The sequence below is a fragment of the Scleropages formosus genome, chromosome 2 (genome assembly GCF_900964775.1).
Source record: "Scleropages formosus chromosome 2, fSclFor1.1, whole genome shotgun sequence".
NCBI classification, from domain to species: domain Eukaryota; kingdom Metazoa; phylum Chordata; class Actinopteri; order Osteoglossiformes; family Osteoglossidae; genus Scleropages; species Scleropages formosus.
Window position 1 is genome coordinate 13,370,463 of NC_041807.1, and position 11,649 is coordinate 13,382,111.

At 41.4% G+C, this 11,649-nt stretch overlaps 1 protein-coding gene across 2 annotated transcripts; it reads right to left on the minus strand.

Moving 5' to 3' along the window:
* Nucleotides 1-353: 353 nt before the first annotated feature.
* lum (lumican) lies at nucleotides 354-10,618 on the minus strand. 2 transcript variants are annotated; one of them, XM_029247140.1, is made up of 3 exons: nucleotides 10,546-10,618; nucleotides 2,274-3,177; nucleotides 354-2,062 (listed from the first exon to the last, which is right to left on the minus strand). In XM_029247140.1, exons 1-3 carry the CDS (start codon nucleotides 10,567-10,569, stop codon nucleotides 1,908-1,910), a joined length of 1,083 nt encoding a protein of 360 aa, XP_029102973.1. In that variant the 5' UTR covers nucleotides 10,570-10,618; the 3' UTR covers nucleotides 354-1,907. The 2 variants fall into 2 exon arrangements, with proteins under 2 accessions (XP_029102973.1, XP_029102974.1); XM_029247141.1 differs by lacking the exon at nucleotides 10,546-10,618 and adding an exon at nucleotides 4,712-4,919.
* Between the last annotated feature and the right edge of the window lie 1,031 nt (nucleotides 10,619-11,649).

Sequence of the window (11,649 nt, forward strand, 5' to 3'; positions counted from 1 at the left end):
GTGAGAAGCCCTCCTGTTGTACTGCAGAGAAGGTTAACCAAAGGAAATATCAATGCCTGTGGTGTTTAAGAGGACAAATCCCTATGGACATTATTGTTTATATATGAAATGAAACAAAGTGATTGTTTTGGAAATCTGTTTTATTCATACGGACTTTATATTGTCACAGTAAGTTCTTTCACAACTGATAGTTCATAGGTCAGTCAGAACAGGCAGACACAAGCTGATGATCTACAGTGAGACAGACAAGGTAACCCTAAACCCAAAACTTCAACTGCCACGTTGCATTATTTCAGAGGTTTGCTGTGAGAAGCATGCAAAAAGAACAGCTGAATAAATTTTAACAGCATGTATATTGTGAATGAGTGGAAATTTTATTGATATCAGTTCAAACGCATGTAGCACAGAATATTATAACAAAAACAGGTCATTATTATCTAAATGTTTTCACTCAGAAAATTTATTCAAAGTCCTTGACAGAAACAATGAAGAGTTGTACATTTGCATTATGTATAATTTTACAGAATTCATTTCAAATGATTACAGTCCTATATTTTTTTTCTTTTTTTTTACAATATTGCATTTACCATGCACATTTTGAGCAGTAGGGTCTGTCAGAAAGATCTCCCTAAAGATCACTATTTTTCACCTCCCAGTATACAGCACTAGTACATCTGAGCAGGACAATTCTACCTTTTCCTTACCTGCAGGTCTGACTTAGGTACAGCATTGACTCCTCATATAAGTGTGCGGTCTGGAACTAATTTAATAAAAGACAAAAATATGAATAAAAGAGCAACCAGACTCTTTAAAAAAAGACAAATTATACAATGCATAGCAGTTCTATATTCAGGAAAATAGCAGTTTTATATATAAGCTCATATTTAACAGGTTGTCATTAAACAATATGTACTTCTAGAATGTGTTTCAAGAGTTTGGTTAGTTTTTACTCAAAAACAGTTATGACAGGTTGTGACTTCATTGCTCTATGTATAGCATTATCTGTGAATGTATTATAATTCACTTACAGTAAAAAAAAACCTATTATAGGTTTTAGAGAGAAACATACAGCACTTAGTAAAGGATACAAGGTATTATTGTGCTAAATAAACCATATTGTGTATTGCAGAATGTTATGATGAGTGTGTCTTATTGTAGTATTGTTTCTCCTCTGTTACATTTAGAAATCAGTTTTAAAACTAGGGAAAGAAAGTGGAAGGGCTATGTCAGATATAAGGAAAATAACCAAAATAAGATCATAAAAAAAAAAGTTAAAAAAAATAACTTGACCAAATGACAAAGGCATTGCCCTTTTCCACCAGAACTGTGCCATGGCACCTCGGATGGGATCAAGATGAGCCCCATGTTGAAGGATTTGAAGATTAAATGCAAAAGAATTTCTAGTTTTGCAAGGTGAAGAATTTTTAAACATAAAGCTGGATATTTAATGGGTTTCTATGTTTAAAATTCCATTGAATAAACTTCTGTTTTGCAAGCTGGAAAATTCCTAGGTTTTTAAATCTATACAATTCCTTGATTTGCAGCTCAGGACTTCCGTAAGTCCATAACTTAAGAATTCTTAAACTTAAAGTGAGAGAATTCCTTTATGAACAGCATTATACCTCCTATCTATGGCAAGAGAATTCCTTGGTTAAGCTAAAGAATTCTTACATTTACTCTTAAATGTAATTTCTTTAAAAGTACATTTAATTAAGCATGTTGCAAAATCGCTAGATTTACAGTTAGAAAATTTCAAGGACTTTAGCTAGAATTCCTTAGCTTAGATAATTTGTTGGCTGGTACTTTTTATGAGAGCTCATGTATTTGTGGGAAAGGTTGAATTTCTGACTTCAGGAAGGGGCAACATGGATAACATTAGAGCAGATGATGAAGACTGAGGAAAGCCTCTATTCAAAAACGATGTCAGTGGCCTGGCGGAGACAATTGGACGTGTCAAATGGCATGTTCTCCCGTGTGACGTTGTTCCCATCAAGACGCAAGTGTCTCAGGCGTGAGTAATTGAGAGGTCCGGTGAACTTGCAGAAGCTTGTCAGGTCAAATTCTGGAGAAAAGACAGGAACAGCAACAAATAGATCAGCCAGCCATAAACTTTGACTCAAAGAGTACAACTATAAAACAGCTAGCCCAAACCACTTTTTGCGGGTACATTTAATGACAAGAATCAAGGGTTTTGTAGAATTCAATAAACACTTTCCACAGATTGCTGGATTTGGATTGATTGTCTTCAGGGATGCAGTAGGAAAATGACTCACTGTTGATACTGTTGCCCTGCAGGTAGAGGTGCTCCAGATTCTCATTGACCTCGGGGATGGACTGGAGTTTATTGAAGGAGAGATCCAACTCGATGAGAGATGAAGAATTGAAGACTCCTGCAGGAACTCCAGAGTCAGCCAGCTTGTTGTGGGACACCCGGAGGTACTGCAGAGCAGGGAGTTTCTGCAGGTAGGCACCAGGGATGCTGTCAATGTCATTGTGGTCAGCATACAGCATCTCAAGGGAATTTGGGACACCAGCAGGCAGTTTTTTGAGCTTGTTGTTGCTGACATCTAAGAAAATCAGGGACTTGAGCCCCTTGAAAGCCCCAGTGATCGCCTCTGTGGTCAATTCATTGCCCTCCAGGTGCACGGTGGTAAGGTTCTCCATGCCTGATAGCGTTGTAGGGGGGAACTTGTTGAGCTTGTTTCCTATCATCTTGAATTCATTCAGGGACTTCGACAATGGTCCCATTGGCTCCGTAAGGTTGTTGTAGCTGAAGAGCAACTTTTCTAAGTGGACCAATTTGTCAATGGTGCCTTTAGCAACCTTGCTGCTGGTAATTTGGTTGTGATCCAAGACGAGCCAGCGGAGGTCAGTGGCATTATCAAAGACACCGGCCTTGATCTCTTCAATCATGTTGTTCTGCAGGTAGAGGTACTTGATGCCAGAGGGTACAATGGGAATGAATTTGAGTTTACGCCCATCACAGTACATGGCACTAGGAAACAGGATAGGGCACTCGCACTCTTGTGCGCAGTTGGGTCCTGAGGGACCCATAAAAGATGAGGGCTGGTAGTATGCGTCGTAGTCGTAGTACTGGCAGAGGGCCCCGCCCATGAGAGCAGCCAGCAGGCAAAGTCGGAGTGCGCCCATCCTTCCAGTCACGGGATCAAAACTGACCTGGTAGAATAAAGGCATCATGTTCAGTGCATTCTGCACTCAACCTTGACATGCTACCGTCCTCTATGCATGCAGTCTTATAAGGTGGGCAGGTGAGCAGTTGCTGAACATCTAAAAAATCTGATTTGCATTGTGCAATATATGTTTACAGGTACAAGAGTCCAAGGCCTTCACATAAGATAAGCACGCTGACACTTCCTCAGATATGGGACACACCAGGTTTATTTTTGGACCTATAATTTCAGTTACTGCTATTTGTGGCAGTCATGATGAGCTAAGGCATGTAAACATACACTAATTAAATTCAAAACAGTAATTAAATTTTAAATTCTTACAATTACTCTTAAACCTCTCATTCATTTCTGACAATTTTGCAAACGGGGATGCTATTTCTGTTTTTATCAGGTTTTTAAAAAGCATTTCACAGAAACAAAAGCATAGTTTGACAATGATGGCCACCAGCCTTGATTAAAATAGCATTTGTAATATATTACAGAGAGAAAGAAACAGCTGTTCTTCTCGTCCTGCAGCAGAACCATGATCGCTGGTATCATACTGCTCTCCCCAATCTGAGACATGCAATGGAATAGACTGCCAGAAAATCCAGGTGGTCAATAATTAAACCCAGGGGCTCAACCCATTATATTTGCTGGAGGGACAGAACCCAGTCCTACGTCATCCCTGCAACTTGGCATCAGTTTGGCTAATATGGAAGGACCCTGTAACTCTGTGATTTGCTTGTGCTTTGAATTTAATTTAACTGAATTAATTAGAGAATAAAAATAAGAAAGAAATAAAAATGAGAATATGTCGACAACTAGCATTGTTAGCAATATCACAGAATCAAAAGTCTGGGTGGGTCAGTTAAAGCTGGGGAAAATGCAGGATTCCTGCTCCCAGACAGCATTCCGGGATGCAGAGTAAAAAGCACGGTAGCCATACAATAGAAGTAATGATCATACAATAGAAGTAATGATCAGTAGAGATTGTTGTTGCAGTCTTTTTTTTTTTTTAATTCTCTATTTGCAAGCTGCTCAGTAAAGTGACTATGCTTACAAGCTGCTTCAATAAATTGACTTTACATGCAACCAGAAAGACTAAAAGCATGACATGTTGAAACAGTTCTCAAAGGCAGTCAAATGCATTTTTAATTAAAGGTTTCCATGATTCATGATGACATGTCGTATCGGTAAAGAAGTTATTAAAACCAAGCAAACAGAACCCTTGGAGCTAAACTGCACAGTCTTTGTGAGAATCCATGCAGCCACTTTGCACCAAGGAGAACAGAGCCCTCAGATGATGAGATGTCTCAGAAAGAGTGCCAGACCTCCTGCCACACAATGATCCTCTGACAAAACATCCACTAAGTCATCGGTTAATTGCAGCAACTGCACCACCGTAGAAAGTGTTGCACTTTGCTTTTTAGGAGGGCACAGCTTGCCGGCAGTGTTGTGGAAATGGAAATGAAATTCTATGTCTCAGGTGAGGAAGAACAAGGTGAAAAGGAGAGAATGGGAAGACATGGCAGGCTTACCTCTCTCTGTTGTCCTGAAGCAGGAGGGTTCAGCCCTCAAGCTCTGCTGCAGGTGAGCGGTGTGCAGTTAGGAGACGTGGGTCTCAGGAGGAAGGGAGAGAGAGTGTGTGTGTTTGTGTCGGAGACAGTAAGCGAGAGAGAGAGAGTTACAGAAGGAAAGAGAGGCTGTGCCAAACCTCTGTGGTCCTGGAACTGACAAAACACAGCAGCCAGATTGGAGAGCCATGCTGGACTATAAAGAAATGTCATCCATATGGGCTTCACATCAGCATGTGTGAGAGTTATGTTTCCCCGTTAATGAGGTACAGGTGTATGTTGACGCGACAGTCTGCCTGCGGCTGGATCAGGAGGGAACCTTACCCATGATGGACGCAAGTGTGTGGAGATGCATAATGAACACAAAAAAAGACTTATAATTTATATTTATTTTGTATTATTCACTAACCCCTTACGACCATACACTCTCCCCCCACCTCCAACATGCATGCATATTATTCGGCGCAGAATAAATGCACAATCCCAGATACTACAGCTTTCAAAAGGTTAAACAACAGTCTTGTAGTCTCAAACATACAAACAAATCAATGACCTGAGAAAACTGAACACAAAGCAGTGGCTTGTGATTATAAAGACTTTAAAGTTCAGTGGCAGATGTCAGTGGCAGGGAAAAAAGTTTAAAATGTCCTATAAGCAGGATCGACATAACTCCTCAGGCTGAGGAACATATAACTGCTCATGTCCAACGTTTCCCAGATGCCAGAGCTCAGCTGCGTGAGCCTGTTTCCATCTCCAGACACACACATCAAAAGACTGTGATGCATCCCCTGTGTTGCTTTGAAGCCAGTACCATATGAGCAAGCATGTGATATTCAAAAGCAAAATATGAGATTTAGGGAGTGCTTCTTCAATATTGTGTAAAGGTCAGCACCCCCCAACCCCACTCATTTCACAGCCATGAACATCTGCCTTCCTCAGCCTGTCTGGATTCCGTTATGCATGCTCTGATTTCTTTTCTCCATGCATACCGTTAAAAAACCATTCAGAAATGTAACTCTGGGGGGGGGAGGACATTATTTTGACTGGCAAAGTCCTTGAACCAACATGGAGCACATATATGGGAGCACAAATGATTCTCTCCGGCTTTCAAAGCCATTTCTTTTCTGTAGATAAAGCTGCAACAAATTCTTTCCTTGCCATTTCACCTTCAGTCCAGTCGTACACGTTGGGACTACTTGGTGTTTCGGCTTTTTCAGGTTGCATGTTCTTTGTTACTGTCTCGTGTAAAACTGCCAAATCTGACTCCTAACCTCTGACCTTCTACTGCTCCTCTTTCCACCAAACCTCCATGATCTCCTCTTGACCCTGAGTTTAAAGAAGTCAGGGTTGTGGACACAGAACTTTCTGAATAAGTAAATGAAAGACTCTGCAAACCCTTTTTTTTCTTTTTTCTCTTTCTCTCTCTTCTCATATCATATTGGTATTGCTCCGCACAGCTGCTTGCCCACGATCTGGGACTCCCTCACCTTAAACACTGTAATTCTTTCTTCAAACTTCACCGTATACTTTTCCTTTTTCTTAGCTCACACACAATTCTGCTGCTTGTTTGGATATTTTCTCTCCTGGGTTCTTTCTCTCTTCTCAGTTGCTTGGTTCTTGTTTCTGTTTGGTTCCCTCACATAATCAGTGTACAAACCAAGCGGCGATATAATCAACATAGTCATTTCTACCTCATCTCTTATTTATTATGTGCCTATCGGAAGAGCATTACAGTTATCAGGTTGCGCTGGTCACAGATGTCTTGAATTTTCCAAACCAGTGACAACACCAGCACTGCTTTCTCTCCTTTGAAAATGCCGATATTGCTGTTTATCTCCCCAGGCCGGGGTGACTGAGCAGTTATGGATCAAGAGATAGAGTCACATGGGGCAATCTGTTTGACCTAGAGCATCTGGACTCCATTGGAACAAACTCACGCCAGACGCGCTACAGTCTAAAAGCTGTTTTTAAACTTGTATTGCACTTCTGTCCTGATTACATAAGCTAATGGCAGACATGGACACCATCTTTCCATTTGTGAAGAGCAAAAGAATTAAATTGGTTTCCGCCTGTTTTTTTGGTCAGCAGAATGTGAATGCCAAAAGGAACAACTGTGAAGTGTCTAGCAATGTGTCCATGTGCTCTTCCCGGACAATCTGGGGAATGGGTGATTTCACGTCTAGACGGGCATGGTTTGGCTATCGACGTTGCGTGTGTAAACAGGCGTTACATTTAAAAAGTTTAAAAACTCTTAAGCTGCACTTTAGTGGCTTATTTTATTTACCAATCTTGGTTGTGAAACACAGAGCAATTTCATGGGAACTTTTAATATGTTTAATATTAAGCGGTAATTTATTGGCACATATGATGCTCTCGATGTCTGAAAAAGCCTGGAATAAACTAACTTTCCAGCAGTTAGTATATTCCCTCGAGTCAATATTTTTACTTGCTTTTTTATTTTTTCAGTTTCCTGAGGAAAAGGAGTTATTTTGTCCTTTTATATTACTTCATTATCCTAAAGACCCTTAGGATCAATAAAGAAAAGATATCTAATCTTAACTAGTCAAAGGAACTTGATTTGACACTTTCACACAGTGATAATATTTCTCTCATTTCTTTGTATTGGCTGTGCTGAGTAGGCTGTGGGATGTAAAATTATATTTATTCAAGATAATTTACAGAACTCCTATTTTGAGTAGAAAGAGACAGCTTTCGTATCAAATGGGATCATTTCCTGGGAGGACAGTTTGAGGACTTTGCAAAAATACCCTTAACATTTTCTTAGCCAATATGTGTCTAAAAGAAGTAAAGGCTATAATAATGATATCCCGTGAATTTTCTTTTCCTCTGAGTTTCCATCTATTTTGCACTTTTCACTGAGGCTGCAAAGGGTTAAGAACTCCACACAAAGAGAAGCTGTAAATCGACCTGGGTTGGACCCACAGGAAAAACAGGAACATTTCCATGGACTAGGTCTCATCATCTATGTGTCCTTGGTGTATATTTTGTTAGGCCATTTTTATTTTCCATACACTCTCTTTCAGTCTGATGCAGGATTTTTTTTTTCAGCTCTCTCATTCCTGTTTGTTTTGCTTCCCTGAAGGTTACACAACTGAGACACTTGTCTGCATGAACTCAGCCAGCACACACACTGGGCGCTCATTGTTCAGTTCCACTCTCAGGCTGACTTCATCTACAGTTCTGACTATTGATCCAAAGCGTTATTGACATCTTTTGGCTGGAGCAACCTGTTTTTTAATGTATCATTTCTATTGTTTAAGACCAGAGGGGGTGCAGTAGTGTGGTGGTGCAGTGGGTTGGACTGGGTTCTGCTCTCTGGTGGGTCTGGGGTTCGAGTCCTACTTGGGGTGCCTTGTGACGGCCTGGCATCCTATCCTGGATGTGTTACCACTGCCTCCAGCCTTTCACCCTGTGTTGCCGGGTTAGGTTCTGACTCCCCGTGACCCTGTATGGGACAAGCGGTTCAGATGGTGTGTGTGTGTAAGATTAAGACTAGTTTTGTATGCAGACATGCGTCACAATTCAAGAAATTTTCAAAATTTCATGCATTTTTATGAAGAAGTGACTGAGGTCTGTGCTCAAAGGACAAACGTTAATTATGCTAGTCTGAGCATAACTTTTGCATTTGTAATAAGTTATTTTTAGTAAAAATGCACATATTTTTGAAATTACAGTTTATTTGTTTAAATCAAACTGGGATTTGATTGGACTGACACATGATTATGTTGTTTGGGTTTTGATCATGTTCTGGTCTTACTTGGGTCATGTACCAGTGTAAACCTGTTGCCCGTCATTAAGAAGCACATGCATTTTCAAGGATGATCTTATCCATAACTTTAATCCTGAAATAGAGGTTAGTTCTTCATCTTCCAGCATCTCATATCTCATCATACCGTCTTACACTGTGCTCCAAGCGGGTTAGAGGAACTCAGAATTATGGGTGATGGTGTTTTTCCAGAGTCCTTGCCAAGCTCTGCAGCGCTTGCTGGGGCTCTCTGGCTGGTGCACCCGCTCTTGTGAAAAGGGAGAGAGACGACTCAGTAACATCTAGATAGAGAAAGGATTTTTGTTTGAGCTTTAAGGCTGATGAATTTATAGCTCTGTGCCAGCTACGTTGACAGGAGATCCAGAACAATGGACCAGTGCTTGAATGAGTGTTGCTGTTACCCAGAATTCCCCAGTGCAAGTGCCTCTTCTATTCCTTAGCCGGTCCATGAGACATCATTCCTCTTCCTCACCTCCACACATCTGTCATTACTATACTTGCATAACAGACAGATGTGTCATAACACAGGTAGACATTAATTAAAGTACCTCATATAAAGGCACCTTCAGGTCCTTGAACTAAAAACCTTTTGGTCACAATGTTGGGTGCATACTGACCAATACTCTCTTGGCCTTATAGTCTTCTCTCACATCACCATCTCGACTCTTGTGCATGTATGCATTCATCTGTTTTGTCTTTCGTCTCCCATTCCAAGTTCTGATCTCCAAACTTCCCACCACCAACTTTCTCTCTATCATCTCCCAGTCAGCCACATAGGCAGCCACATGAAGCTCTTTCTGGCCTGCCAACTGTCTGCTCATAGCTGTTAACCCCATCTGGTTTCATGAAAGCTTGCCACCGCTGGTCCAATGTCTTCCACTGAACCTTCAACGAGAACAGGGACAAACAGGATGTCAGCTTGGCGGCCTGCATCCTTCTCAATCACATTCCCCTAATCCCTTTTTTTGGTAAAGTTTGCATTGTTCAACATTTTTTCCAGACAACATGATGGGAGTGGTAGCAGTTTCTTGGCCAGTCCATGAGACATCTTCATTTTCTTCCAGAGTGGGATACTTTTTGCATTTCATGCCTACCTGTATTTGTTTATGTATATCTATTTTTTGCACTGAGGAACACCCTGTCTGGCGGTTTAAATGGAAAAAGTTTGAATAAAAGTTCTCCAGCATCAGCAGTGTACGCTAGGAGAGCATGATAGCCTGTGCTTGGCTAAAGGAGTCAGCCGAAGAGGCCATTGATGGAGCTCTCAGTGACTTGTCTCAATGATTGCCCATTTTCATTAACAGTGAAACTTCTTGTCGAAGAGCACATGAAAAAAGCTACTATGAGGGTGTCAAAGTGTAAAAAGTTTTTTACCTTAACTGTCTGAGAAACTGACAAGGAGAATCTGGGTGTTTGGTGGGTCCATATCATGGCCACGAGGCAGATATTTTCTCTGTACATTTCTGTTGTGAGTTACACACACGTTTGCGCACACATTTATGTGAAAGTGCACACAGAGACGTACCAACATGTCCTCAGACACACATGAAGCGCTTATATTTGCACACACACTCTCATTAACAGCGGGTGAGGCTGAAAGAACGTGGAGCAAGTTAGCGGACCGGTCGAGCGCTGTCACACCACTAGGTGTCAGTAGGCAGGAGGCTGGAAAAGTGTAGCCTGTACGCTGAGTTGGGCGAGTCAAAGCGTGTGCCTGCGCACCCTGAGAAGAAACACACATGGTTGACTGGTCTGGGGAGATGCACAGACACACACATACACACACACAGAGCTTTGATCACACAACCCGATGATACCCTAGCTTTTTAAACCTACCATTACACCAACACAAAGACCTCCACTGTATCCATCCAATTCCAATATGTCTAGGCTGATCATTATTCCTACACCTGGATTCACTTTATTCATGTGACATGTAAACCAACTGTTGGTAATAGCAATGGAGTAAATAAACAGACTACTACATAGATGTTTCCTGACTTGGACTCACCTTGAAGATCTGCTTACCATCCATGGCTCCATGGTCAAGCTCCTGGTTTAGGGCTGGAAAGCGCCTTCACTGTTTTAAGCGCTTTGTATCAAGAATCTGTGACCAAAGCAAGGGGTGTGCCCTTGTGTTGGAGGATTACACTTTGAGACACTGATGCTTTGCCTCCCTGTCGGTGCTGACACTGAAAAGCCGTTGTGTACTGACCTGTCCCCAGGGGGGCAGCATCTGAGCAGGCTTTCCGTCATTACTGTCACTCGATTGATGTTATTGTCTTTGTCTCTCTCAGGACGGTGGTATCTGAGAGCTCGAAATGCGGCACACCCTGTGAAACTGCTTTAGTGGAGACCATTAATCAAAAATAACAAGGGCCAGTTAAGTCCTCAGCCCAAACACCACAGTGAGGTGCTGCTACGTCAGCATTTATAGAGCCACAGCCATTATTAATTAAGCCGTGATGTACGAAATGTTTTTCTTCCTGTCTTGTGTAAATACATGTGGTTTCTTAAGGGAGAGACATGAAAAGAGGAAAGGCCAAAGCACCACTGTTGTGTAACATACCCTAGATGGTTTTTTTTTTTTTTTTTATCACAACCAGACACAAATGGGGGAATGATCATGCAAGTTCTCTGGCTTTGCACAGTGCTAGTGGCACAATAAAATCATGCTACAGACAAAGTCACACATAACAAAGCCAATCAGTGTGAACTCTGCCTGCATGAGGATATGGTACTGTGTTTCTTAAATGAACTAGTAAATGAACAAGTAAATATTACCTTTCACCAGAGTCCACTGGTTTGAACATCTAACACTTTGCAGTCTGACAGTACACTTGTTAGACATCTGTGCACTAATGACTAAAATCTGTAGGAGTTATTTAACTTTTCGTTTACTGTATTTAAATCATGGATCTGACAGTGTAGAATCACTACCTCTTCCAGCACCTGGTTACCACAACAGAGGTTTCAAACAGTTCTGGTTGTTAAGGCTCTGCTGCTTTGATTGCACCCCCCCACATGGACTCAGAAATCTGCTCCACATTCTGGCTTTCAGGATGGCATCTCATCCAGGATTGTACCTGCAGCAGTTACTGACAATGAATGAATG

Bases quoted from the DNA above. Each gene is read 5' to 3' on its own strand.
- lum (XM_029247140.1), bottom strand. From the start codon at position 10,569: ATGGATGGTAAGCAGATCTTCAAG. The intron at 3,178-10,545 runs GTGAGTCCAAGT...TTATTCTACCAG, and splicing joins ATGGTAAGCAGATCTTCAAG to GTCAGTTTTGATCCCGTGAC. The intron at 2,063-2,273 runs GTGAGTCATTTT...TCTTTTCTCCAG, and splicing joins GCAGGGCAACAGTATCAACA to AATTTGACCTGACAAGCTTC.